The sequence below is a fragment of the Megalobrama amblycephala genome, linkage group LG16, assembly GCF_018812025.1.
Source record: "Megalobrama amblycephala isolate DHTTF-2021 linkage group LG16, ASM1881202v1, whole genome shotgun sequence".
In the NCBI taxonomy this organism is placed as follows: Eukaryota; Metazoa; Chordata; class Actinopteri; order Cypriniformes; family Xenocyprididae; genus Megalobrama; species Megalobrama amblycephala.
In genome coordinates, this window is record NC_063059.1 from 16,887,770 (window position 1) to 16,911,886 (window position 24,117).

At 36.5% G+C, this 24,117-nt stretch overlaps 2 protein-coding genes across 7 annotated transcripts in view; both read right to left on the reverse strand.

Annotated features, from left to right (window-relative positions):
- Positions 1–581: 581 nt before the first annotated feature.
- mlnr (motilin receptor) lies at positions 582–3,771 on the reverse strand. Its single transcript, XM_048162019.1, is given in 3 exon segments — positions 582–1,157; positions 2,448–2,535; positions 2,537–3,771. Coding segments are annotated over 3 exon segments (1,083 nt in total). The 5' UTR covers positions 3,179–3,771; the 3' UTR covers positions 582–804.
- Positions 3,772–4,273: 502 nt separating this feature from the next.
- The window catches only part of fndc3a (fibronectin type III domain containing 3A), a 98,520-nt gene continuing 78,676 nt past the window's right edge, over positions 4,274–24,117 (reverse strand). For all 6 annotated transcript variants that reach the window (XM_048162013.1, XM_048162016.1, XM_048162014.1 and 3 more), the window contains 11 exons: positions 22,637–22,705; positions 22,421–22,539; positions 18,588–18,693; positions 16,023–16,198; positions 15,771–15,884; positions 14,838–14,987; positions 13,465–13,811; positions 12,553–12,765; positions 10,150–10,316; positions 9,821–9,942; positions 4,274–6,617 (listed from right to left, as the gene is read on the reverse strand). In XM_048162013.1, coding sequence (XP_048017970.1) covers positions 6,303–6,617; positions 9,821–9,942; positions 10,150–10,316; positions 12,553–12,765; positions 13,465–13,811; positions 14,838–14,987; positions 15,771–15,884; positions 16,023–16,198; positions 18,588–18,693; positions 22,421–22,539; positions 22,637–22,705 — 1,898 coding nt within the window. In that variant the 3' untranslated portion in view covers positions 4,274–6,302. The remainder of the gene's footprint in view (positions 6,618–9,820; positions 9,943–10,149; positions 10,317–12,552; positions 12,766–13,464; positions 13,812–14,837; positions 14,988–15,770; positions 15,885–16,022; positions 16,199–18,587; positions 18,694–22,420; positions 22,540–22,636; positions 22,706–24,117) is intronic.

Below are 24,117 nucleotides of genomic sequence, written 5' to 3' on the forward strand. Positions count from 1 at the left end.
TAATTAGGGTTAAAAGAACTGTTGACAAACATATAACACGCTAGAAACATAATAATCACAGTAATAATGATCCAATCATAGACTCTTGAGTATTTGCCTATTTAAATAAAACAGTGACTTTTTTTTTTTTTGGCCATGCAGTGTATAAACAAACATGGCTTCCTACATGACAGCTAACATGGCGGTAGCCATTGCGCATTACAGATCAGCTAACACGATCATAATAAAAGTGTTTAAAGAACAATTTACTTAGACATATTTGAGAAACGTCATATAGTTCGTGATACAGTTAACAAGTTTGTGAATATTTTGAATAAAAGAAAAAAAAGTGATATCTGTCGTACAGCACTATTGTGGTTGTGGTGTGTCACGCATCACCATGGATATAAGGGTTAAAGTTACAAAAGTTATTCAGTCAATTTTAGTTAGTTATTTTCTTTTTCTTTTGACACAGACAGCAGCAGGTTTCTGTCACTTTAAGAGCTGCACGGATCCAATATACTGCTACACGTGCGTTTTCTTTCTTTTATGTTCACTTAAGACAAAATTCGACTGTTTACGAGGATATTTTGACAATTTTTGTGTGCATTTGCCCATTCAAGCGCAAGACGACGCAAAAGAGAACTCAATTTAGTATTGGCACACTACATGAAAGGTGTCTGAGTGCTGAACTGCATTCTCTTTCATGTCTTCTTGCATTTGGTTTAAATTCACATTAAAATGCGCACACAGGAATCGGTAAGCGGAATCGAAATGAACACATCTAATCAAATCCACAGTTACTTGGGAAATTTGGAAATAGTTCTAAAATGGAACTGGTTCTTGAGACCCAACCCTAGTCATTATGGTCTCTTTCACCCCACTGAATGTCTCTGTGCAGGCGGTGATGTCATCACGCGTCGAAATATGCCTCCGGTTGGGCCTGTGGTGGTGCCTGCGGGCCAACAGGAAGAGGCGTTTGATGGCAGAGCGGTACTTGTTGGACATGAGGTTGTAGAGGACGGGGTTAATTGAGGCACTCAGGTAGAAGAGCACCATGGAGGCCACGTTGAAGTTCTGACTGAGGCGGGCGGAGTGGTAGTCATCAACGTGTGTGAAGAGGAACCGACCGATGTGGTACGGCAGCCAGCATATGGCAAAGACCAATACAACAACAGCTAGAAGAAGAGGAGGATGGGATATGGGGTTAATTAGAAGAATGAGATAAGTCCATGTTATGGGTGGTTGCTTACTGACACTGATTTATTAAGGCTTCTAGTAAATAAAACAGCCACATTCACTAACCAAACATAAATGAACATGATTAATGAATAGACAAGATGCTACACATTTGCAAGGTCTGTCAGGCTTCATCTCTCACAAGTTGACAATTAATTTACATTGCAAATATGTTTCTACAAAGTTACTAATGGACCCTTTTTCAGACTGTGATGACGTTTCCAGTTATCAACATCGCAAATCTAGTCAATTTTTAAATTTTTACTAAATTTAATACACATTTAAATTATAACACTGCTTTGTTTATATTACTTTGACACTAAATGACAAATAAACTAATTAACGCTTCAGAGAGTTTGTTTCTAATACGACGGCTGAGGGAGTTGATGGCAAATTTGAAATTATTCTCTCTTCTGACTGCCATTATCAATTTCTCTGTATTTTTCCCTCGCTTGAAAAGTCGTGGAAATGCTATCACTGATTTTGTCTTTTGCCTACCAGAGTCTCTATGACATTCTGATCTCTAAATATGGTTCAGATCTCTCCTTCAGTGCAAATCTTATGGGATTTTGTTTACCTGCTTTTTGGTCCACCAAACAAAAATCATTAGCATGACCTTTAGTAATCGCACACCTTCCCCCAACAAGATTTAAGATGTTGTTCATGTCTACACCACAAACCTTGTGGGATGATTTACAGGTTTGATATTAGGGTTAGGGGGCTTGTTTAGATTGTTAAACCATGAGAATGAACCTTAGCAAGCACAATTATCCATGGCTGTAACCTAAAATCTGGAATACAGTACACAACTTTGGCCAAGATTTTATTGGCAGTCTGGACCAATAAGTTGGCGCCAGTTGCTGATAGTCAGTACCAGTCTGCAGATTTTGGTAAATCAGATTTGACAGATTTCTCAGAATATTGTATGGTGTATAATGAGCACAGACTCAGATTTTTGTTGAAGGATGTCAAACATGCTTGATATTTTGAGGCGATTTTAGAACACACATTGTTTTTCATTTGTCATCCATCTCCTAACAACAAGGTGCATCTTTCTGCGTGAGTTTGTTGTGTAACCAGACCAGAACAGACCAGACCAGACCAAAATGACTAGAAAGTCTGGTAGTGTGTGATCTTTAGTCATTTAATGTATGATGGCCCATTTTTCTCTGTAACCCTTTAAGTCGTGTAGTGCATTCCAGCCTTAACACTTCCAAAGACCAACTCACCCAGAATCTTGACAGTCTGCCGATTAACCTTCTGTCTGGCTGCCGCATTGGGCCCATGAAGCTCATGACGACTCTTCCACAACTTTCGGTCCAATGGATCCGTACAGGAAGAGCAGGCAAAACATGGGGCAGAAGAAGTAGGTGGTCGACACCCAGATGGTGGTGTGCAGTAACCCAGAGTCAATGGCATAGCGTGTGTGCTTGCACTGCCGCGTGCCTGGATCAGGTATCGTCTCGTTCTCGTACTCCACACCCATCAGGAAGAACATCGGTGCAGCAGACAGTAGGGCAAAGCCCCACAGAGCCAAGATGACATACTTGACCCTCCGCTTGGTGATGGCAGCCTTGGCTTTGAAAGGGAAGCAGATGGCCAGGTAACGCTCCATGCTGAGCACTGTGATGTGGAGGATGGTGGCGTTGGTGCACGCTTCATTGATGTAGTGTGAAAGACTGCACACCAGCTCCCCGAAGACCCAAGGTACGTACTTCCAGAGGCGGTAGAGGTCGAAGGGGAGGCTGAGGAAGATGACCAGGTCTGAGATGGCCATGCTGGAGAGATACAGGTTGGTGGTGGTCTTCATGTCCTTGAAGCGCTGGATAATGAGGATGGTCATGGTGTTGCCGGTTACGCCGACGATGAAGAGCAGGATGCAAATGGTGGTGACAGGAATGAGGGTGGAGGTTGGGAAGAGAGAGTCTCCGCAATGGTGGTCCTCCATAAACTCCTCCATATTGATGCAAGTCTGCAGGTGTCGTTCAATAAGGTCCAAGTGTACAAAAAGACATGGTCTAAGTATACAGGAGGGTGAGGATGAACTCAAATGACGCAACTCCTTCACTGAAAGTCCATTTGTAATATAAGACCAAAAACATTATCAAGGAAGGTGGAGAATTTGAACAAGAGATGACAAAGACGAGACTTGTGGAGGTTGTATCTGGTGCTCTGCTGCAGGAGATGGCAGCGTCACCTTTTTTCTACTGTGTGCATGCACAACATCACTTAGTCTGGCTCTTAATTAAATATTGAGATCACAGGAGGTGGAGACACATAGGGATGAGGTGAGAGGCGGGGCTTTGGCTTTCAGTGCGTGCATTTAAATGCTAAACAGCTCTTAGTTCACGTGTAAATATGAATGAGCTATCTACTAATATTAATTGAATTATTGGCATATCCGTATTTATCCAATGTAAGAATTTGGATAAAACATTGAACCTGCAATTTTTAAACCAAAATCATTAGGTAAACATGAGTAGACATGAGATGTGGCCTAAGCATATCAAACCTTTTATAGAAATACTTGCTTAAATTTCAATAAGTATATTATGTTTTTTGTTTTTTTTTAAATTACAGTTCATAAGGTATATTGAAAAACAGGTATGTGTTCTTTTTCTTATGAACAAGTGAAAAGCAATTATTAATTTTATAAATTGTATTAATTTGATAAATTAACAATTATAAATTATTAATTTTGGCAATGTCTAACACAATCCTTATTCATATGTTGACCCTTGAAGGCGTTCCTAGTGTGCCAGGTGCATTCTCTGCATATCTATTTTGAAGCATATCAGAGAAAATAAATTTAGATAATCTTGATGTCTAATATGATTTAACACTTGATACAGGTGCTGAAGAATAATCCAATTTAATAGACAATCTGTCTGGAGCGAGATCTCTAACCCAATGAGCCTGGCGGCTCTTTCTTTGTGGATGAAACCATGAGTGAGAGGAATGAACTTTTGGTTTATGATGAGAACTAATTTTACATACAAAATATTATAGTGATATGAATCTGCGTACATTTGGCAACATGCAGTAAAAGACAACGTTTAAGAATTATAAATCTTTTATTGTGCATGGATCAGTCTGTAGATATCATGACTATACAGACACACTTTAGATACATATATATGATTATACATTTCCTATCTGATAACATTTTAAAGTGATATGTCTGGTAGTATGTATACTATAACAAATTTTTGTTTTGGAATGTACGGTGTATGAGGTAACTGCAAACATTAAAATTACATAAAAATGGTCTCATTTTTTGTGCATATTTTATTGATTTTTTGTAGTTTTTCTTTCTCCCAAGAACCAAACGCCTACCATGGTGGGGAGATGTTAAAATGGCACACTTTGCAATTACATTTTATCACTATCAAAAATAGGAATTTGAGATTTTTTTTTTTTCCTTCAATGACAAACAGAAGACATTTGCAGTATATCTATTAGACCAAATCATGTAATTCATTTTCATCCAAGACTTCTTGCAAGGTACCTGTAGTTGTTAACTGTTGTTGACAGCATTCATATGCCCATAACCAAAAGCACAAAACACGAAACCCTACGACCGGACCGTCATGCTGTCGTCACGCAGCGTTGACAATCAGTCACGAGACTTTAACACACAGAGAAAAAGGCAAAAATTTAGATTCACAGGAAGTACATGTAGGATTAACACAATTCATTACTGCGATTTGCGTTTTGTTTCTTGTGTTTTTCTTAATTTCTCTGTTGGACAGAATTAACTTAAAAGTTTTATTTACCATATAAAAAAATAAAGTTCAAATGTGTGATTTAAACGAGAAAAAAAAAAAAAAAAAAAAAAAAAAAAAAAAAAATCAACAGATATCTGAAAATGATGATTTAGTCATATATACAATACTCTCGAGATTACATCAAAAAATAATATTGGTAAAAGTAAAGGTTAACACAATGCTATAATTCGGTTTCTAAAACTAACCCCCCCCCCCCCCAAAAAAAAACAGAAACAGAAACAAAAAACAAACAAACAAAAAAACAAAAACACATTAACAATAGAGAAATTAAGAAAATACTCTGACTTTCAAAATCATGATTATTGTCAGAACCATTTCAAGAACAATTTTTGTGGTACTACATTTTTAAAAACAGCCAAAACACATTGAGGGCTTGCACAACTGGAGAACAATGTTCCATAAAACGCATCACAAGATCAAGACGCATTCAATAAGTATTTTTTTCTCTTCTCACTAAGGTGCAAAGGTAACGACTGAAGGAAAGGTTTCCGAGAAAGCGTACATTGTTTGTGCTGAACGACAATATTTTGGAGCAAAGCAGCTGCTTGATTGTAAAAACAAGCTACAGTATACGTACATGATAGTAAAAATAACTATTAAGCTGAGTTAGTTTGGTATTCATAGTCTTACTCCCCGTACTAAGCCAGAATCTCAGGTCCTCGTATCATACTGTACAAAAATATACTAACATTTCTCTAGTTATTTTTGCATCCTTTACACATTCTGAACATCAAAAAAAGTTCTGAGGAAAGTGCTAAATCAACGTTCGCTAATTCGAGCGGTATCGGTCTCGCCTCCCCTTCCTTACGCCGTAGACTTTATCTCCCCGGGGATTGCTCGGGACCCCCTCGCTGATGGTGTAGTCACTGGCCCTCAAGTCCCAGGCCCAAGATAGCAAACCGGTGAGCGGCGCAACCACCGAGCTAGCTTTGGAACACTGAACGAAACTTACACTCGACAGTATACAACTGAAATTATACATATAAATAACATAAAGACTATAGCTACACAAATAAATGAAGTGGTACGATGAGTATGCGACGAGCGTTAAGCTTCGCTGCTGATCCTTCAATAAATCGCCCTTTCGAGTCCATCGGGAGGGAACGGCTTTCTTTCGACAGCATGCGCAGAAGGCGAGCGAGAAAGATAGAACAACAGATTGGGTGAAGTGATTCTACAACTTCCTTTTCTCAATCCTTCCCTTCAAGCGGCTTGTGCCGGAACCAAAATAAAGAAACAAAAACAAACATCAACAAACCAAAAACTTGTTTTGACGATGTAACGCGGCGCCGAGGCTCATTCGATGACGAAGTACTGGATAGCGACCGCGATGAGGATGGAGGTCACGGCCAAGAGGGCGATGATGAGGAAAGAAAACTGTTCGTCCGTCAGGCTGCGTTTTGGCTTCTGGGCCTCGGTTGCTTTGGACCCCATGGTGCCGGAGGCCCCGGGGGTATCGATGCGAGGTGGGAGCAGGATGACGGTGGAGCTGTAGGGCCCGATGATTTCGGGGGCGTCCTGGCACTGCCGGATGGCGCAGACGCGAAATCGGTAGTCCGTGGACAAGCTCAAGTTCGGGAGCTGGAAGGAAGTGGCTGAGCCCTTGTAGATCTGAGAGGATTGGAGACCAAAATTAAAACCTAAACACAAGTATGTTGCAAAAATATTTTGGTAGCACTTTATTTTACAGTCCTGTTCCCTATGAAAATACTATGTACTTATTATAGTAATTGCAATAACTAGGTACTAACCCTGAACCTAACCCTAAACTTAACCCATGTAGTTACCTTATTTTACCCAGTACTTTCTTGGGTAAGTACACTGAAAGTACACGTAAGTGCACATACTGTAAAATAAAGTGCAACCAATATTCTTAAATATTATACAGAATATTACATAAATATACACTATTGTTCAAAAGTTTGGAGTCAGTAAGAATTTAATGTTTTGAAAGAAGTTTCTTATTCTTACTAATGGTGCATTTATTTGATCAAAAACAGTAATACTGTGAAGTATTATTAGAATTTCAAATATCCGTTTTTTTATTTTAATGTAATTTAAAATGTAATTTATTCCTGTGATCAAAGCTGAATTTTCAGCATCATTACTCCAGTCTTCAGTGTCACATGATCCTTCAAATATCATTCTAATATGATGATTTGCTGCTCAAGAAACATGTATTATTATTATTAACAATTTTGAAAGCAGTTGTGCTGCAATTTTTTGAAACAGATTTTTTCATGAATATAAAGTTAAAATGAAAATCATTTATTTGAAATTTAGAGTTTTTCCTGAACAAAAGTGGTAATTTTGTAGGTAGGTAGGCTAGGGTATAGGGTAGGGTTTGGATGGATGGATGGATGGATGGATGGATGGTGATTCGGATATATAAATTTAGAAATATATAGCGATAGATAATATGGATATTTATGGAAGGAAGGACGGATGGATATTAATGATTTATATAGATAGATAGATAGATAGATAGATAGATAGATAGATGATAATAAATCAGCATATTAGAATGATTTTCATGATTTGCTAAGACCAAAAATTTGCATGTTTTGAATAGTTCAGTAATCAGTATATAGAACAATATTCAGCACTGCATTCATTTCAAAGTGACATTATATTAAGGAGAAAAGAACTGATGAAGTCTATTTTAAGGACGCAGATGTGTAGGGAGAGAAATAATACACCTGAAGATCATGAATATATGAATATATGAGTCCTGCATGTGTGTGTGGGCTGCATCAACACAAACATTCAAGCCTCCCATCATGCCTGCAGTGTCCTACAGTGTCTCTCAGCAGGAGATGATGAGTCAGAGTCAGTGAGACTGCTTTACCCTTCCATTACACTCATTTCTATACAGTCACTCAAAGGCAGCCCGTGCAGGTGCTCATGCTAGAGTGGTTTCAAGTTAAATCAAACACATCTGTCGAGTCCTGTCTGACATATAGTGCAGCGATAATATTTTCAGTGACAATTAGTATTAGGAATTCAACACTGCAAACAGAGACAACTAGGTGATGTTTTTACCCAGCCCCTTAGCACCCATATTTAAAGGGATAGTTTACCCTAAAATTACAAATTATTCACCATTTCTTTCCAAAACCATATGATTGAGATGCACAAAAGGAGATATTTTTTCAGAATGCTTTTTTATTTTTATTTTCATAAATGTACCATAAAAGTAGTATTACATGTTTTCTGAAGCTATATGCTTTGTGGGACAAACAGACTGATTTTCAAGTCATCAAATTGTCATCTGTTTTTTACATTATGCATCTAAACATGGCACCACAAGATGTTATTTTGTCACCAAGTTTGACACCATTATTTTCACACAAAAGGTTCTCACACATTTTGTGATCAATTGTAACACGTTTAAATGTTTTAAATAAAGCACAACTGAAATTTCAGAGCAACAGCTAGGGGTGTGATTATACATGTAGCTCATGAGATGAGACAATACAAAATATTGAGTTCACGAGAATGAGACGAAACAATATTTTAACACTATTTTTAAATAATGATGAAGAAAGTGGTGCAGCGCCAAATGTATACACTCCAGCGTCACAAAGCTTACTGGGTGTGCAAGTATCCAACCAAAATCCAACTTTGCACTTTATAGCATCTTTAGCAGTCTTTTATGTGGCCTCTATTGAAAAATAATAAACAGTTGGAGAACCTTTGTCCCATTCGTCATGTGCGGATTCTTTTTCTACTTTTAAAAACTATTTTTAAGACATCTTTAATGACAAAATATGTGCCTGAAAGTCACAAAATGTAAAACAATACAGGTGCATTTTGAAATGTTTTAACTAATCTAGAGCTGTCACTAACAATTATTTTGGTAATCGGTTATTTTGATTGAGAAATCGGATAATATTTTTTGTGGTAATAAAAATAGACTTAAGAGAACAATAGCTTTTAAAATGACTTAAAACACATATATAATAGCAATGACACCATTGTTATTCGTGACATCACAATAACACTATGAAATGGTTTTAATAGAAGCTGCAGCCTTAGAAAACGGTCTAATAATACGGTCCATCGATTTGGCGAGACAGCTTTCACCTCGACAAGAAATATCGTCACGTTTTAATATCACAAGATCTCCTCACACCCCTAGCTATAGCTAAAGTTATTTCAATAAATAACAAAAACCTGTGGTCTGTTCCTCACTCAAAGCTATTATATGACTTAAGACTTGAAATACAGCAGCTGGGACATTCTTCAAAACAACTCCTTTGTGTCCCATGAAAGAAATAAAGTCATATGGGTTTGGAACAATGTAAAGATATGAATATATAATGAATATATGAAGACCGAATTTTTATTTTTGGTTTCAGTAATTGTTTAAGCACCAGCTCTACTAATTCTATTCTGTACTTTGGTGCTTCTTATCCTTTATGGTGTCTTTCCTAAACAGAGGTTATGAAGGCCATTGTTACAACATGATGTCAAATATAGATCTTGTACAATCAAAGCACAAATTTCAGTCGCTAGATTTGATTTGGCTCTAACATTAAGTGTAATAACTGTCACTAAGCCATTCAGTAATGACCACTTGATCGCCATTATGCTGCTATAATATTCCTCCAACACCTGCTGTCTGCCGAGCACACCTGCTGAGTGCCGTGACCTCTGTGTAATGTGCTTACAAGTAGGGACCAACATTTGAGATGCTTTGGCCTCACAGTGAATAGAAATATTATAATTGTATTGAGGTTGAAATTGATGTTTTTTGGTGTTTGGTGAGCTACTGAAAATTGTACATGGAGATGACAGAGTGGTGTAGGTACCTGTTTGAACTCAGAATTTCCCTGCATGCTTTGCAAACAGTAGATGACTGGATCTCCCTTCATAGGTGGCAGTGTCTCCCAGCTCACCTCACATGACTCGTCCACACGCTCCACGCGAGGAGCTGAAGAGAGAGACACACAGATATAAAGGTGATGAGAACAAACTAAAACGTAAAAAGATATAAAAAGATTTGAGGTCAAATCGAATAAATTAAATGTGTGTCTTTAGGATGTTGTCAAAAAAAAAAACAACAACAAAAAAAACATGTCTACAGAAATGAAATTACAATGGAAGTTTATGGGGCAAGTGTATGGTTGGGATGAGGTACCTTTTAGGGGTGCAGGTGGGGAGAGGGGGGTGGTGAAGGTGTAAACAGTGGAGAAGGGCCCCTCGCCCGCCTCGTTAAAGGCCTGGATGCGAAACGCGTACGAGGTAGACTCATTTAGCCTCTGCACTTTGTGAGTGTGACAGGGTCCTTTATACAAGGATATAAACCTTCAGGGAGAGACAATAACAGAGAGAAAGAGAAAATGTTATAGAGCTGAACTCTATAAAGCCACAAAACACACAATATAACAAACCAATAACAAAAGAGGGATTTTAAAAACAGACTTGAAGGCAGACCTACACAAATCAATTTCAAATTTCAAATAAATAAATAAAAATAAGTGTTATCTCTATCTAAGTTTTTTCTGCTCACCAAGGCTACATTTATTTGATCACAAATGCAGTGAAAACAGAAAAACTGAAATATTATTACAATTTAAAGCTGCAGTCTGTAAGTTTTGCCTCTTTGTCGCCATCTCTGTTTGGAAACTGCAATTGCAGTTATTTGCAGAATTATTTTTCCGTGGGTTGTGCATAGGCACGGCTCCTCAACGCGGATGAATCTAATGTTTTGAGGAGAATGTGTGGATGTCAGTCACCGCACCGGTGGATACTGTACTTTGGAATGACCAAAATAGGAATTTTTCACTGGAAAATGTCATCTTAACAAAAAAAAAGAAACATGTCTGCCACTTTTGTTCTGACCAACTGAGAAAAAAAAAAATCTCGCTATCTATGGTGATTAAATCTAATGATTACTTAGCTCATATCATTTAAAACTGTGCAAATTATTATTATTGTTATAGTTTGTTCTCAAATTCTAAATGTTAACAACATCAGCATTGTATGACTACATGTATTCAGTGTGTATTAGCGATACCTGTAGATTTCAATTTCTGTACAGTCTCTAATGTTAATTTGTCATATCATACAATTTGCCATCAAAATGATAAGTTTAATCATTCCAGCTGCTGTGAGAACAGGCTATAAATGATCTGCCACCTGCAGCATCTTCACATGTAGCTGGGACTCCTTCATTATGTAAACAGACATGATGCAATGACGCAAAGATGAACAGCGGTATGCTTGAATTTCCCGCGGAAACCTAGTAGTGCCACCTGAATTAGAAAACATTACTACAAGCTTACCGTTGTGAATCGGGTTAAGATAAGAAGAGAGTTTTGAACACTGGCTGGTTATATACTTGCTCAAAAATTGATTTTGGATCATTTTTAACCAAAAATGTTACGGACTGCAGCTTAAAAGTAACCGTTTTCTATTTGAATATGTTTTGCGTTTTAAGAGTTGTTGCGTTTTAATGTTTTGGTAGCCTATGCAGTTGAAACCAATAGATGTGGTGCCGCTGAGTTGTTCATTCAAAACATTTCAGAATTAGAGAAGCTCAATGCGGAAAAGATCTTGGATACGTCAAAACCGCAACCAAGCCGTTCACACAGAACGCATTTACTGCACTGCTTTTCCATTGTTTTCTATGTAAACGTGCTAGACGGACATCTTTGACCATTGCACTCACATCTCAAGAGAGAACCGCATGTTTAGAAAGCCGTACAAAGTTAAAAGAAGTTCAACTTTAAAAAAAACTTTTCTTTTTCCATTCCTCTGGATCTCATCTCATGTTTTTAAACTCAAAAAGTACTCCTTGTGATCGGTGCTTCGGCTCTTTGTTTTAAATGAGGCATAAATACATGATGCTGTTTTAGTTCATAGTTTTTCAGACACTCATGTTTTTTCAATGCTTTGAATAAACAATTTAATGGGGTGAACTAATATTTTGCTCATTGCACCCTCTTGTGGCCTCAGGAGATGAGCCAATACTGAAATTATGCCTTTAAAATTAGAATATAATTTGCATATTAGTAATATTTAAGTATAGAATTCAAATTCAGTTTTTTTCAGCCATTTTGACAGCCCTAATCAGTTTCTTTGGTAACTGCCTCTCTTTTCTGCACCCACATAGCCAGAAAATTCTAAATTCTGAATTCTAAATTGTCCACAAAATTATTTAAAATTGACAAATTCATGAGCATCATTAAGATCCCCCATAAAGACAAAATATGTCAATATATCCATATGTGAAAGAAAAGGATTTCCATCACTATTAAATACATAAAGCCTCAAAAACAAAACAAAAAAAAAAACATACAAGTTGGCATATTTTGTGGCAAAAATCAATCCCATTGCCGTACTGCTAACTTGGAGATAAAAATCTTTGCCAAAACTAAAAAAAGTTACATTGCAAGACATAAGTAGCCATCTCTATTAGAAATTCTGAAGGTGGACTGGCTGGCATCTCCTCAACCCAAATCTTACTGACTCCAAACTTTTGAATGGAGGTGTATAATTGGCTTGTTTTAACAAAGGCACAAACAATGCAGCTACTTGCCTCCCATTTTTATCCTCCATTTGGAGATGGTACTGTAGGGAATCTGTGGGCTGGGCCTTGGCCGGGCCGTCGCCCCACTTGAGCCTGAGGGTCTGGTGGCTGGAGGCGGTGCACTCCAGACGTGGAGGGAGGGGTGGCAGTGGCTTGGTCTTCAGTTTAAAGGTGTGACTAAAGGGTCCTGCACCCAGACTATTTAGAGCCTGGATCCTTATCCTTCAATCACACAAACACAAGATTCATTCAGTCACAGTTGGGTTTATTAAAGCTTGGAAAAAATCAGATTTTTTTGTTTATGTATTTGTAGCCTCACCAAGACAGCATTTATTTGATCAAAAATATAATAAACAGCAATACTGTGAAATATTAAAATTGAAAATAACTTTTCTATGTGAATATATTTTATAAATGTAATTTATTTCTGTGATCAAAGATGAATTTAACATAATTCAGTCTTTAGTGTCGCATGATCCTTCAGAAATCATTCTAAATGATTTGATGCTCAAGAAACATTTCTTATTATCACTGTGGGAAACAATTTTTGCTGCTTGATATTTTTACAAAAACTACGATACATTGAATACACAGTTCAATATAACGGCATTTATTTAAAGGAGAATTTTTTTTTAACATTATAAATGTCTTTTTGTCACTTTTAATCAATTTAATGCATCCTTGGTGAATAAAAATATTAATTTATTTTTAATATTAAGTCGTACCCTAAACTTTTGAATGTATAGTATATCACAATTCTCACAAAAATATGAAGCAGCACAATGATAATATTAAAAAATGTTTTTTGAGAAATGTTCCTCTAATAATATTTCACATTATTACTGTTTTTACAGCATTTTGCATCAAATAAATGCAGCCTTGGTGATCGTAAGATCTGTTTTGTAACAGACTTCATTGTACCTGTAGGTGGTGTCAGGCTGCAGGTTCTGGATGATGTATTTGGTTACGGGCCCTGTAAGGATGGGTTGTTTCTCTCCCAGGTCGATCAGGTACGACGTGATCTCCGATCCGTGATCACACGGTGCCTCCCAGCGTAGCCCCAGGCAGGTGGATGGAGAGTAGAGGAGAGGATTGGCCTCTTCATCCTCCTCTTCCTCCTCATCCTCGCCCCTCTCTGTGGTCCTGTGCTCCACTCTCATCTCTGACTCGCGGAGAGCATGGACGCTGCTGACCGTCGCTGGCACAGAGCAGGGTGTCTGACAAAACACGGCGTCGCTGAAGGGCCCCGCACCGGCTACATTCACCGCCTGAGGCACAAATCACACAGTCAGTCAGTGACTATAGTTTGAACAGGCCTGACAAGAACATCAAACAAACCTTTAATCTTTAACCTTCATTTAATACAAAAACACAGCAAAAGTGTTAAAAAACAAAACAAAAAGCAAATACAAGAAAACAAAACAAAAAGCAAATACAAAAAGCAAAAGTAAAACAAAAAACAAAAAACAAATACAAGAAAACAATAGGCACAGAACACACAGTGAGTAACTACAGGTTGAACAGGCCTGACAAGAACATCAAATAAACCTTTATCCTTTAACCTTCATTTAATGCAAAAACAAAAGTGTTTGAAAACAAAACAAAAAGCAAATACAAAAATACTTAACATAAAACAAAAAACAAAAATGCAAATACAAGAAAACAAAAGAAAAAGCACAAATAAAGCAAAGGTAAACAAAACCCCCCCGAATCTTTAGATTTTCATTTAGTCTTTAGCCTTCATTCAGTGTATTCTAGCAGAGCCAGCAGTAAACTAATCAAAACTAACCATACTAGACTAACATGCAACAGCGTAGAAATGCTTTGAAAAAGAAAATTCAATTACAGAATTTATTAATTGATTTTAATTATTGTAATAATTATTGTAACAATACATTATTTCAAATTCAGTTCCTAAGACTGAATTAGAACTGTATAGCTCTAGTAAATCTGCAGTAACATTCAGGGATTTAACATATATTTTGTAATTACAAATTGTGCCAATGAACAAACTTTCAGCCAACAATTAGTAGATAACAGCCCTCAATAAAGTAATTAAGGGCTATTTTAAAGCCCACAGAGAAAAAAAAAAAAAAAAAAAAAAAACTGTATTTGTCTCTCTCAACCACTGGGTGGCGCTGACAATGTAAAGTTGGCACTCATCCAGTCATCTAAAGTTTATGACTCATCAAGCTGATTGGTTTGTTTCACATGGTTTATCACATCTTACCATCAACAGCTCAAACATTCAGTATTTTGGCAGAAATAAGCAGGTGTATGATGGTGTTTCTCACCTGGACTCTGCAGAAGTAGTTGGTGGCAGGCAGCAGGCCCCTCATCTCATGGGACAGTGCAGCACCGGTGTAACACACCTGCATACTGCCCTCTGCTGCCCCCCAATCCAGACGATACTCTGAGACAGCTGCTCCGTTACAGGGAGGAGCCTACGTGGGTGCAAAATACAGTAAATGTGTGAGAAAACAAACACTACACAAAAAGCAATACAAATAAGAAAAAAAAACAGAGCACCAAAACAAAATGAAAAATAAAAACAAAAACAAGAAACAAAAAAATCAATAAGAGCACAACAAAACTATTTCCCCCTCATGATATTTTTTAGTCAAAAATCAGAAAAATTTGAAAACTTTTTTTTATATTGCAGAAAAAATAAGCTGCAAATTAAATTCATCACTCAGATCATTCAAATGAAATTGATTCAATCATGTTATTTTAATATTATTGATATTAAAATTGTAGTTTGTTTAATATTTTAAATTAGATTTATTTTTATAAAATCGAATTGTTTTCATTTTAATTCTGTTTTAATTTTAATGTAATTATTTTAGTAATTTTGTTACATTTTTTTTTTTAAATTTTTCATTATTATTATTATTTTTAAATGTCTATGTTTTTAATTAAGTTTTAGTTTTTGTTCATTTAATTTTAGTACTTCAACTTTAAACGAAAATGAGAAATGTTGCTTTGGCAACTAAGCTGAAAAATAATAATATTACGTTTTTTTGAATTTTTTTTTTTTTTTCCAGAAAATGTTTCATTTCAAGTAATGATTTTTAAATTTTTTTTTTTATGGTTTTAGTTTTAGTTAACGATAATAATCGTGATCAAGTAATAGTGAAATAATTAGCTAAAATTGAACCTGGCCTCTCAAAGCTACTAAAGAGTTGCTTGATACAGTAAGAATACTTTGCATCATGGGATATGCTCACCTCCCAGCTGACCACAGCACACGTAGGTGATTTACAGGTGACATGAGGGGGCCGACATGTGTCAGGGGCCCCCGGACCTGTCGTGACCTCAGAGCGCTCTGAGAAAGGGCCGTACTGGTGAACACAAACAAAATATGAAGCAACTTGCTAGCCGACATAAAACTACATATGGCACAATTTGATAAAAAGAACAGATTATTAGCAACTATGAAACAAAATCTGTGGCATTTGTAAGGCTAGGCTTGCACTTACCCCAGCTTTGTTGGCAGCTCTGATCCGGAAGCCGTAGGTCCTGCCGGGCAGTAAACTGCCAACTGTGCAGTCCAGTTCAGAGCCCTGGTACACTTCCCTGCCCTCCTCCACCTGGGGAGCGAACATTTCCAGGCTGTACGAAGACACAGCACTTCCTCCATCCACCAGAGGGGGCGCTAACAGATGCAGCGAGAGAAAGTGTTTAGATACATCAATCATTCTCTCTCTCAAACACACACATATCTGAAATACCACATATTTAGCAAAGACATTAAATTGAAAAAGTGACAGTAAAGTCTTTCACATTTTTACAAGGCAAATTAAATGCTGTTCTTGTGAACTTTGAAAAATAAATATCTCACAGTTCTCACAATTTATCACAGTTTACACAAAAATATTAAGCAGCACTACACTGATAAAATAAAAAATAGCTTGATTTATCAAGGATTGTGAGACACTGAAGACTGGAGTACATTTAAGATTATATTAAAATAACAAAAAGCTATTTTAAACTTCACATCATTACTGTTTTTAAATGGAAGGCTTTGATTATGGGGGCGTATTTCAACCGATCCAGGAAAGACCTCAATTGGATAGACCTACAACCAATCAGAGCTACAGAGTAAGTGACGTATGTTGAGCGACGCATAGTTGTCAACAGAACTCTTCTTAGCGACCATCGGGGCCAGCTGATAAATCAAACTTTTGCCGAATGCCGTAGGAAGGACGGCAAAGACATCTTTCCCATCGACAAATGCCTTGATCGCGGTCCTCTGTTCCTCTTTTAAAATTAATGCGCTGCCGATATCTTCTATAACGGACGCGATGGCGGAATCTACACATCTCAGTTCTTCAACAACAGCCATCATTGTTGTAATTAATTGACTAATTGACCTTTCGCAAAGACTCGCCCCCCTTAGTTACTGTTGCTTTGTCCGACAAGCCGTGGCGCTGTCACGCCACACAGAGTGGAAAATACATCGCGGAGCAAAGAGGAAACTGACAACACATCGACAGACGAGACAGAGCAGGTTACTTATGATATTAAACAAAGTCCCAGCTTTCAAACTGTGTAGTTATTAAAAAAATTCAAACAATAAAAACCGTTTTGTGGCTCTTTAATGTGTTGTGACCATGATCGTGACAGATTGCTGTAGCGCCTCAGCTCAAGAGGCTCGTTAACCGATCATCTCTTCCTACTAGTCCATTTATAGCATCAAATAAACATGAATGAACATGAGAATGAATGTTGTTTCAAACGCGGAAAGACGTCAATATGCACAATTTTTCAAGTTTAACTCCACCGATGTTAATCTTCTAACTCCTGACTGCTTTGTCGGACAAAATGGCGGATGCGGCGTTCTGATTGGTTAGATCGCTTGTCAATCAAACTCCCCAAGCGCTCTTTGATGACGTAGGTGGTTACATAACCGCAGATAGCCTGTCCATCATCGATTAAAGCCCGCCCTGGCAATTTGATTGGCTCGGCCTTCTGGGAGCCGAGCATAATTACTCCACAATGGATCGAGTCCAGACCGAACTTCCCGTCCAAAAAATGTTGTGGGCGGGGTTCGGGCTGGCACCCAGGCTACGAGATTATATGTTTTTTCTCAGAATTGCGAGATCAACTCGTGAGTTAAAAAGTCCAAATTGTGAGATACAAAATAAAGTCAGAATGGCGAGATATAAACTTACAAATCATTTTTTCTCACAATTATATCCAAGTTTATATCCTGTAATTCTGATTCTATTTTTTTTTTCAGAATTATGTGATAAAAAGGTCGCATTTACAGAAACAATAAATCGGAATTATTCCAAACTTTTTAACAGTAGTGTATAGTGTTGGGGGTAACGCATTACAAGTAATCAGATTACTTTTTTCAATTAACTAACACATTACTTTTAAATTTACAACAAAATATCGGAGTAACTTTATTCAAACAAGTAATGTTACTTTTTAGTAACTGTTTTCTCATCTATTGACTGACAGCTGTCCTATCCCCTTGTTGAGAAAAATCGTAAGTACAGAGGTGTTGTGTGCGCTGTGTGAACATGATGGTTATTGTAGCTCTAGACTAAATGTGAGCATTTTCTATTCTCACTTGCACAAAAACAGATTCAGTATTCCTAAAACAGTGAAATGCAAACTCAGAATACTGCACAAACCTGCAATAATTAAATGTGTTAAATAATACAAATATACTTTGGCCCGATTTCACAGACAGGCTTATTCATTTCAATTTTGGTGTGAAAGGGCCTTTATATTTGCCAAAAATAGAACTTTTCTTTTGTTATTAAAAACAAGCATGCATGCCCCGTCCAGGTGAGAAAAAGTAATGCAAAGTAACAGAACAGCATTACGTTACATAAAAAGTTACTTTTTATTAAGTACCGCAATATTACAATGCACTACTTTTAAAAGTAACTTTCCCCAACACTGATAGTGTAAATACACCACTCAACCCCCCAATTAGCCCCAAATACATACTAAACTTAACATGATTTTAATTAATACTTAATTGTTTATACACAATTAATAAGCACAAACACAAAAACAAAGCTTACCCCAGCGTATCTGCACCTCCCTCGCTTTGGGTTTGCCCACGACCCTGGGTGGCTGACATGGACCAGGAGGAACAGGTGGCGTTTGGACTTGCAAGGCCTCCGTCAACTGAAAACAACATGAATGAGAAATCAGAAAGACTAGATAATCTTGATCCACTTTAATGGTGCACACCATGTTCCACCTCCTCATTGACAATAGTGTGTGGGCACCGGCTGAAACGCTGACAGCAGACCACAGCCATGTGAGCATCCTCTCACATTCACAGCTGTGAAAACCAGCCGCTGCCTACATGAGTCATAGCTGTGTGCTGGCAAGTCCCGCATGCAGATATGCATCTGTATTGTGCCGACAATGCCATTACAGCTGGGATCAGAAGACGGAAGAAAGAAATTATTATCAGCTGCTTGCCAAAAGCGCTTTGTGATGACGAACTGGGATGATGACTTCATTACCGGAGCGCCAGCCCAGCACTCTTCTGCGTTTACAATGTGTTTGTACATGTGTTTAGTGTTTACAGTGATACTGGTACATCTTCATTATGTGTTGAGTGTATATGGACATGTGTCTATGAACAATATTAACATGACATCCATCACATCAGCATTTGTGTAAGTTTTGTCTGTGTTTTCAGATGAATCGTTAAAAAGTTGAAAGAACATGACCCTGATCTGCTATGTGGAATGACAAAACTTTGCCTTGGGGCACAGCCCGGTAAAAAAAAGGGTGACAGCCCAACAGAGATGGACAATGTTTAAACCAGAGAATTGTCATATGCTTTAAATGTGTGTGCTAAAATTTGAAGAATACATTAAATGTTAGTAATAAAATTAGCCTCAGCAAGATAAAGGAGTTGGATATTTTTGTTACAGAATAATTTGTAACAATGTGAGTACTGACTTGAGATTGTTAGTAGCATATTTTAATGAAATTCAAACATGAATTCTTGATACATTGTTCTGCAACAATCGAGAGTACTTCAAATCTTAAAAGTATTTTTTTTTTTAAACACCTGTACTTGCAGATAATATAATATTAATGAAATAAAAGGCCACTTAAGTGCACTAAGTGTAATTAACCCCCAGTTTCACAGACAAGGCTTAAGCTAGTCCTAGATTAAAATCTAGATTAATATATTAAAATATATTAAAATATGTCAGTGCCATTGTTTTGTCTCAAGATGCACACCAGTAAGGTTTTTTTTCTAGTGTACTTTTACAAAAGCTACTTAAATATCCTAATTGAACTAAGGCCTAATCCTGTCTTAGGCTAAGCCTTGTCTGTGAAACCGGGCCTAAGTGTACTTAAGTCTAAGAAGTTTTACTTAAAAAACAAAACAACACACACAAAAAAAAAAAACATTTAAATAATGCTTTTTATAGTATAAATTGTTTTATGCTTTAAAGAAGTAAACTTATTTTGATATGTTGACATACCAAAACACATGTAAAGTACTTGATTATCATTTTAATTGAAAGTTATGTACTAAACTGTAACTTCATTACAAATGTGTAACTAAAAATATACTTAAATACATGACATACACGTTTTAATAGAAATGACATTAAAGTATATTTTAGTTTACCATAAATGCAGTACATTGTGCAATACACTTTATATTTATTTTTTAAAAATATAATTATATATACAGATACTTATATAATTATATATAGCTACTAAGTCCTACTTCAGCGAGTAAAGTTCTGCTAGTTCAGCTATAATATATTGTCATTTAATTGCAACTAACAAGTTAACATTCAGTTCATATCTAAGGATATTCTTTTAAAGTATATTATTTCCACAATAAGTGGTTTTTAAAAATGATGCTAAAGAAAACATGGGACTCACAGACATGACACACCTCAAATTAAAGGATTAGTCCACTTTTAAATAAACTTTTCCTGATAATTTACTCACCCCCATGTCATCCAAGATGTCCATGTCTGTCTTTCTTCAGTCGAAAAGAAATTAAAGTTTTTGATGAAAACATTCCAGGATTTTTTTCCATATAGTGGACTTCAATGGGCACCAAACAGTTGAAGGTCAAAATTAGTTTCACTGCAGCTTCAAATTGTTCTACACAATCCCAGACGAGAAATAATGGTCTTATCTAGAGAAACCATCACTCATTTTCTAAAAAAAAAATAATAATAATAAAAAAAAAAAATGTATACATTTTAACCAGAAATGCTCATCTTGAACTAGCTCTCTTCTTCTTCTCTATTAGAATTCCAGAAGTGTAGACATTGCTAAGTGTATTACTGCCCTCCACAGGTCAAAGTTTGAACTAATTGTTATATACTATTGAACTAGCATATTGCATATAAAAATTAGTTCAAACTTTGACCTGAATTTTTTTTTTTTTTTTAGAAAATGAGTGATTGTTTCTCTAGATAAGACCATTATTTCTCGTCTGGGATCGTGTAGAACAATTTGAAGCTGCTGTGAAAATAATTTTGACCTTCAACTGTTTGGTGCCCATTGAAGTCCACTATATGGAAAAAAAAACCTGGAATGTTTTCATCAAAAACTTTAATTTCTTTTCGACTGAAGAAAGACAGACATGGACATCTTGGATGACATGGGGGTGAGTAAATTATCAGGAAAAGTTTATTTAAAAGTGGACTAATCCTTTAAGCACAGTTTTTTTCCCCCTTGTATTGACAGAAACAGGAATTTGTTTATTTTTAGCCAACAGTCTTTAGCTTATGTCACAGTAATGCGTGTACTATAAAGCTCAGTGTTGCAGGAGGTATTAGAGGAGTAGGACATTCTCATTCTAGAGAGCATTTCATTTTGGATACAGTACAGTCCAAAAGTTTAGAACCACTAAGATTTTTAATGTTTTTAAAAGAAGTTTCGTCTGCTCACCAAGGCTACATTTATTTAATTAAAAATACAGTAAAAAAACAGTAATATTGTGAAATATTATTACAATTTAAAATAACTGTGTACTATTTAAATATATTTGACAAAGTAATTTATTCCTGTGATGCAAAGCTGAATTTTCAGCATCGTTACTCCAGTCTTCAGTGTCACATGATCCTTCAGAAATCATTCTAATATGCTGATTTGCTGCTCAATAAACATTTATGATTATTTTCAATGTTGAAAACAGTTGTGTACTTTTTTTTTTTCAGGATTCCTTGATGAATAGAAAGTTCAAAAGAACAGCATTTATCTGAAATACAAAGCTTCTGTAGCATTATACACTACCGTTCAAAAGTTTGGGGTCAGTAAGAATTTTTATTTGTATTTTTTTGAAAAGAAATTAAAGAAATGAATACTTTTATTCAGCAAGGATGCATTAAATCAATCAAAAGTGGCAGTAAAGACATTTATAATGTTACAAAAGGTTAGATTTCAGATAAACACTGTTCTTTTGAACTTTCTATTAATCAAATAATCCTGAAAAAAAATATTGTACACAAATATTTTGTACAATTGTACACATTAAATGTTTCTTGAGCAGCAGATCAGCATATTAGAATGATTTCTGAAGGATCATGTGACTGAAGACTCGAGTAATGATGCTGAAAATTCAGCTTTGCCATCACAGGAATAAATTACTTGCGTGAAATATATTCAAATAGAAAACAGTTATTTTAAATTGTAATAATATTTCACAATATTACTGTTTTTACTGTATTTTTAATTAAATAAATGTAGCCTTGGTGAGCAGACGAAACTTCTTTTAAAAACATTAAAAATCTTAGTGGTTCCAAACTTTTGGACTGTACTGTAAGTGAAATGAGCAAGATAAATCATCACTATTTAAAATTAAGGTTTAACTTGGCCCTAGAGAACTAAGTTATCCATGTTTTGTGTGACATACCGGGCTCTCTCCTCCCACACTGATGCAGTGGACTCTAGCCTGGTATGAACATCCTGGGCTCAGACCGTCACAAACAAACTCCATAGCCGAACCGGTGTAAACCTGATTCCAAGAAGAACCTGAAAACACATACACACAATCAATGAAATAACCATAACAATGCCAGGATCAAATTAAGCATGTGTAGACACACCAGAAAATCTCAGTAGAACGTACCACTTAACCCTTCAGACAGCTCCACCACATACTTCGTCACATCTGAGCCACCATTGTCTTTGGGAGGGTCTGAGGGGAGACAACAAAAACATCCTTACTATTAGCAACTGCAGCCAGTTCTTGATACTGAAGTACATTCTGCATTTTTGTTCGAACATTTTAATATAATATAATTAGCGAAAAGCTTGCGCAACTCCATCTTTGATGAAAATTTCTTGTATCGATAAAGAATACATGCCTAAAAATGTTGCCTAGATAGGCACTAGAAATGCATTGAAATTAACTTTTAATCGATACCAAAATTAAAGTTTTCATTTAGAGGAAAACCAAAAGTAAGCTTAACCTAATACTCAACATGCAGATAAAAAAGAAATTTTATATTAGGAGTTATTAGGAGTGTTGCAATATACCATTATTGACGATAACAGAGATATTTAAAAAATTAAATAAATGACAACAGTGTAGCTACTACTGCTGCACAAGATCATGTCAGAGGAGATGACAGATGAAAGCAAGACTCTCGGAAGAAAAGTCTGGAGGTGTTTTTTGAAAGGTTCTTCGCTGTGGGGTAAAAAAAGTTTGAAATATGTGAGCAGCAGTATACTGTTAGCAAACAATCAGACACCACCCACGCTGCTGAGAGCGATGTTTAGATGAATATGTAAATATGTGCTGTCCTCTTTCCTCTAAACAAAATACACACACACAACAGAAATGACAGCGATGAGAAAACAGCAGTTAAGAAAGCATCTGATCATAGCGATGTGGATATGTTTGACCGGCTCTGCCATTCGGCACTCCAGTCAAGTCACGTCACGTCACGTTTATTTATACATCACTTTATACAATAGATTGTTTAAAAGCAAGTAGTTTTACAGTATTAAACATGAAAAAATAGAGTCAGTGTCTCTTTCGATTAGAATTACAACTACATTTTCTACCATAAAGCGGCTTTCCAGTGTGTTCATGTGTTCACTCTCGGGCATCCGACCTCGAGGGACTGAATATAAGAAATGATCTGGAGAAGATTTTCACATCAAAGAAGGTGGATCCTCAGAGCCACACCTACCTATTACGTCATCGTTATTTCAGAGGTATTTACCAGCCGGAGGGAACATTTCTGTAAAGTTCGCTCTGGCAAGCAGTTTCAAACTTCTGAAACGAACACAAAACGAACTTCGTTTTGGCCTGATTTTGTTCGAAATGGCGTCACATCAGTTCGTTCTTCAATTTCACTTGAAGTATATAGGGGCCTAAAGGGGGTCAAACACTGCATGAGAAGCGCAACACCACGCCACTTCTTTAAAATGCAAACACAATGTACGCACACACTGGCGGCTGTACAAAATCATTTTTGGATGAATAGTTTAGGTTTTTGAAATTTTAGTGCATGAACAGCAATGTTTCCATCCACATATTTTTAAGCGAAGTTTGAGTTATCACATAAAAAATGCTAGATGGAAACACAAGAAGCACATAAA